This window comes from Arachis duranensis, chromosome 3, assembly GCF_000817695.3.
Source record: "Arachis duranensis cultivar V14167 chromosome 3, aradu.V14167.gnm2.J7QH, whole genome shotgun sequence".
Classification (NCBI taxonomy): domain Eukaryota; kingdom Viridiplantae; phylum Streptophyta; class Magnoliopsida; order Fabales; family Fabaceae; genus Arachis; species Arachis duranensis.
The window spans coordinates 122004053-122010120 of record NC_029774.3 but is presented as its reverse complement, the minus strand read 5'-3'; the positions used below and the strand labels follow the sequence as shown (position 1 = coordinate 122010120).

General features: G+C 35.8%; 1 protein-coding gene across 1 annotated transcript in view; it reads right to left on the bottom strand.

The window, feature by feature from the left end:
* Positions 1–4996: 4996 nt before the first annotated feature.
* LOC107480851 (probable E3 ubiquitin-protein ligase RHC2A) overlaps positions 4997–6068 on the bottom strand; it is a gene marked incomplete in the record, with an annotated part of 1371 nt that continues 299 nt past the window's right edge. The window contains 1 exon segment of the mRNA XM_016101038.3: positions 4997–6068. Coding sequence (XP_015956524.1) covers positions 5385–6068 — 684 coding nt within the window.

The window sequence follows — 6068 nt, the reverse complement described above, 5'->3', positions numbered from 1 at the left end:
TGTCAAATGGTATAGTCTTTTTAGCTCTTAGTCTCATTTCTAATTAAAAAAAAATATATGAAATCGTATTATTTTTCACTTTTATTTTGAAATGAGATAATAACTTCTAATATTGCGTTTATTGCTTTCTCTTTTATATATGTATTGAACCCTACATGGCAGATCTTGCAAGTTGTAACCGATTAAGAAGGACAACTTGTTCGCCACTCACGCATCACAAATTAAAGGCCACGAGGTTGAACTGTTATATGATTTTAATTCATATGCTGACTTATTTATGCGGCAAGAAATGATGAATCCTTGGAGTCAAGAGTTAAGAATTGTCTCGTTTTTAAAGGCAATCATATTTTTAATTTAGACAATGTGAGATTTAATATACCATCTATTTAAAATTGGACAAAGACTTGGAACATAAAATTTAAAGACGATTTAAATTTTTTTTATAGCATGATCGAAAGAATTCTAATAATTTTTTTTTTAGAATTAAGTAGGTCTAATTTATTCCAAAAACTAATTTAAGAATTAAGAATTATTTTACACTTAAAAATTATCAAATTTTTTATTTTAAAAAATATAAAATTGTTAATACATATTAAAATATAAAATATATATTAAAAATATATAAAATAACATATATATTTATACATAAATATAGAATATCTTATTTAGCTATTGATGTATACATAATATTTTTATATTAAATCTTATTTACAAATCCTAAAAAAATTGCCTTTGGTGGAACTGGTTTTTTATGAAGACAGCTGGAGAACTCAATTATTATTATTATTACTATTATTATTATTACTATTATTATTATTATTTAATACACCCAAATCTGAAATCTTGGAAGTAAAATTTGAACTACTTTAAACTAGCACAAGTTCCTGGTACGATAAAACACGGCAAAATTTGGAGTTTTGCACAGTAATAAGAGGATGGTTTGGTCTTAGAAGTAGGAGTGGCAACACTATCCAAATTTGAGGGTATTCATTCTGTCTCTACTCGTTCGGAACGGGTAATTATTCACTCCCGCACCAGAGTGAATTTTAACGGAGCGGATTCTTGGACGAAGCGGGACGGAATCGGGTTTAGGTTAAACTCATCCCTACCCGCTCCGGTATATATAATATATATAAAATAATTAATAAAATAATTAATAATATTATATTATATTTAAATTTTTATTTTAATTTATGTTATGTATGTAAACAATAGTTATATAATTTTTAAAATTTTATTTTATTTATTAAATTTAATAATTATAGAAACGAGTAGGAATGGAACGAATACCAGCAGAGATGAGTTAGGATTTAACATTTTACTATTCGTAAGTAAAGGTAGAGCGAATTTGATGTGAATTTTTGTTTAGTAAAACGGGGTCAAGTAGAGCAAAAATCCGTTCTGATACCTCCCTTACTTACAAGGGTGGTATACTGGTACAGTATCATATATCCGTTCCCAATTTTCAGATTATTTAAAAAAAAATAAAAAAAAATTTTGCGGGGGTACAGAATATGCATATTTGATCATTTGGATCCTTAAATAGAGGTAAAAGCATGTGCGTAAATTATTGGCAGTTGAATGGCGTGCGGGGCAAAATCAAAGTACCCACCCAGCATTGCACGTGCAATTATTTGCTGCTTCTTCCGCTCAAACCCCAAACCCCCCCTCCCCCTCTCCTATTTTCTCCTTTATTTTTTCTCCCTCTATACCCTTTTTTATTATTTTTTTCTTGATTCCTAGTTAGACCTTAGAACGCCACTCCCCGTTATAACCCCAACCATCTTTTGCAACCTCAACGTGTACAACTAATGAACTCTCCTGTTCTTTTGTGCCATTTATTTTTATCTTTATTTAAAAATTAAGGAAGTATAAAGAGCTAATAGAATATTTGTACAATATGTACAATAGAGGTTTAGAAATGTCCGATTCAGTACTAGAGATATAATCATTAGTGTTACTTTTTTCCATCGACTTAAATTTTTTGGATAAGTGGTATCATGACATAGTATTAGAACTCTAGATCCGAAAAGTCAAGAATTTAATCTTTGGTGAACTCCAAAATTAACTTAAGCTTTTGGGACAAGTGATTTCATGACATGAGATGTTTATTATCCTAGTACCCGAATAATTATTTTGGATAGTATGAGTGATGTTCATTTTTTAACTCATATTGAACCAAATAAATAGCTCATTGTACATATTGTATAAATATTCCATTGGCTCTCTAGCAGAACTTAAAAATTTAATTGTGACCATAAGCGGGATTATATATATGAGGTAAATATCAAATCGATACCTAAAAGATTCTGACACTGACAAAATGGTACCAGACTTTTGTTATTGACGAAATAGTCATTGAAAGATTTTAAAATTTGACAAGCGTACCCACGAGTTCGCCGGAGCACATCTCCGACAAGCACAATGCTAACATGACCACTACGTTTTGATGACATGGCAAAAACCCTTCTCCACCCTAATCCTTCCCCTCCAACGCACTTCCCCTTTCCCCTCTCCAATGCACTCCCCCTTCCCCTTTGTGAATGCACTCTCCCCTCTCCCCAGCCCTAAACCTTACCTCCCTTTCCCTAACCCTAATCCCCCCTTCCCAACGCACTTTTCCCTCCTCAATCCAAAATCTCCCCTTCTAAACTCTAATCCCCTTACCTTGCCCCTTTGAACCCTAATCTCCTTCCCAACATACTGCTTCACGTTCTCAATTCACTCTCCCCCAAAACGGCAGTAGAACTCAACCTTCTCAGTCTTACAGAGCCAATGTCACCGACACTGCACTATCGCCATCTCGTTGTCGGGTCTTTTGCGTCTGCCAGCATCGTCTGTCTCCTTCGTTGGCATTACGTCGTCTGCGTGCCTTCATTGTTGTTGCCTTCATTGCTTGTATCTGCTTGCTGCTCGACCCCAGTCGCTGCCCTGCCTCCTCTGTCTATGTTCCATTTTGGCTCTGTCATGTTGTACCTTCTCTGTCTCTGGTGTTCTTCTTCTAACCTTGTCTAAATCTGCTTCTTGCTTTAGTGGTGTCTGTATTAAGTTTTATTTTATTTTATTTTGATTATTGTATATGAATTTGTTTGTTTCTCTGAGTTTTATTATTATTAATCTTTTTGAATGTTAAATTAACTTAAAAATTTGGGACAATTCATGATTTGGGACAATTCTATTGATGTTGAGGTTGTTGTTGTGTGAGTGGTGGTGTTGAGGGAGGGAAAGGGGAGTGTGCGTTGGGGAAGGGGAAGTGGTGGAAATTGTTGTTGCTATTAATATTGAGGTTGTTGTTACTGCGAGTTGTGGGGTTAAGGGAGGGAGGGGTAGTGTGCGTTGGGAAAGGAGAGTGGTGGAGGTTGTTGTTGCTGTTGATGTTAAGGTTGTTGTTGGTGATATTGAGAGAGGAAGGGGGAGTATACATTGGGGAGGAGGTTGTGATGGGACAGGGGCTGCGATAGGAAAAAAGTGTGCGTTGGAGATGGGGGCTGGGATGGGGAGGGAGAGGGAAGGAGAGGGAATGTGCGTTAGGGAGGGGGCTTTGGAGGTGGTTTGCCAAGTCACCAAAATACAGTGGCCACGTTAACATTGTACTTGTCGGAGATTTGCTCCGGTGAGCTCGGGGACATGCTTGTCAAATTTTAAAATCTTTTAAAGATTATTTTGTCAATAACAAAAACTATGTACCATTTTGTTAGCGTCAAAATCTTTCAAATACCAATTTGTTATTTGCCTCATATATATATATATATATCCTAAAATTACAAGTTAACATTATTATTAATAAAAAATTAAATATTTTATTTTAATAATACACAATAATTATATTAAAATTTAAATTTTGTATATTTTTTATATTAACTATTTTAATTAGTAACTTTAACATGTACTTTAAGAATATATATTAGCTAAACTCATTAAAAAGTTTCATATTTATCGATATATAAATTCTCTTCTTGAACTAACTTAGGTTAGTTTAATAGTTGATGCACTAATTACCCAGCTACAAACTTTTAATTACACTGACTATGAAATTTCAGGATAATGTTTAAAGCACCCTTTGCTTATTTCACTTGGTAGTTTTTTTTTTCCATACAGTCACAACATGTGTTGAATGTTGGAACCGCTTCTAGGAATGACTAAAGAAATAAAAAACGGTCCGCGCTGGAACCTTTTCAGTTTTCAAGTTTCCATGAGTTATTATAAAATTGTCTCTTACAAAGGCAATAAGATTATAGGTTGGTTAAGGCTAATAAATCCAAAAGTACAAATAAATAAATAAATAAAACGCATAGCTGAAATTGAAATGGGAATGGTCAAGTGGTTATCTTAGTTTCCGTCCAACTCTTATAATAACTAGAAAGTGGACAATACTGTCAAGGAAAAAAAAATCTTCAGGTCATCGTGATAATATTCTCTAATGAAAGCACAACAGTTAATCAAGAGTATAAAAACACAGTTGGTGTGATTAAAGAACGATACACGCATATACGTTTATAGAGAAACCTACAAAAACTTTACCAACTTGAGCTTTGTCTGTTGGCAAATGTCCACGCCCAACTGTCATTGTATAACTAAATACAGAATCCTAGAGTGTGGCAAGGTTCATTGCATACAAATGTGATATAATCCCAAAAGCAAAACATTATTAACATGCAAATTTGTAAAACATACTTTACCTTGATTGAAAGGAAAAAGTGATAAGCTAATTCTTTCAGGGTTCAATTCAGAAGAACCTCTTACCTGATTGAACAGAATCCACAATTGAACCCTCCTTTTCCTCCAATGACTAGATTCATTGTTTTTTGTAGTTGGACCACAATAAGAACCATTTTGTAGTCTGGCTATATAGTAGAAACGAATGAATTGCTTTTCGCTGATTGGGAAAATTATTCAAATGAATCATCATCATCAACAACAATCAATTTAAAGCAGGAGTGGCTTACCATGCATTTGAAGTTATGGATTTCCATTAAGAAAGATAAAAAAACAATAATTCGAAATAATGGCATGTATCTATATTCTGAAAGATGATAAAAAGTTTACTGAGCTATGAACTAGAGTTTGAGCAACATAGGAAAATGAAAAAACAATATTGAAGGTGCTTCTTGAGCTTATCAATAATCAAACTAGATCAAAGATACTTATCTACTTGATTGTCCCCCTCTCCAAAATATTATTACACAAATACCCGCAAAGGTTCTCCTTCGTCTATTCCACTCATCTAATTTGGTTTCTGCCATTGCTGTGTGGTGTCCCCCCATAAGCGAGATGTAGAGTTTCAGTGTGTGATTGCATTGCATCTGGGACCCGGACTCAAATTCCATTATATATGTACATTGAGAAAAGAACACAACATCTGAAATCTTCAAGATAGAATCCTTTCACCATGACCTCATTCCACTGTTTACATCCATAGACCATGTCCTTCTCGAGTGTGGAGAGTGATCCACGGTTCGAGAACGCGACGAGCTCCCCCTACCACTGAAGCAACCAAACAAACTCGTAAAAAACCTCTGAAAGGCACCACTCTGCCGCCCTCGAGTCCCTCTAGAAGACCAAGAAATCCTCCTGGGCTCACCACCATTGTTAAAGCCACCATCCATCTCAGTGTACACGACAGGAAGCTCCCTCTCAGCACCTCTCCTCCCACCAGAGAATCTCCCAACAGCAAATCCTCCACCGGGGAGCCTCCAAATGGTCAACCCAACATTCTCATCCTCGGTCAACGCAACCGAGTGCCCCGACGATGACGGCGAACCGCTGCTGTTGCTGGGGTTATCGGATGGCAACTCGTGGCGGCAAACAGGGCAGGAATTGTGGAGTGTGAGCCACGGCAATATACAGTCTTGGTGGTATATATGCTTACATGGCATCTCCCTCACTGAAGTTCCCATCTCGAAAGCCTCTTTACAAACTGCACAGTGAGATTCCAAATCCAAGTGGTTCTCATCGATTTCGATTGTCGGTAAGGAATCAATGGCGGCTTTTGAAGCCGGAGGGTGCTCGTAACGCCCAATACCGTTGATCTCGATCTGAGACAGCTGTTCTAGAAGACGATCGAACCC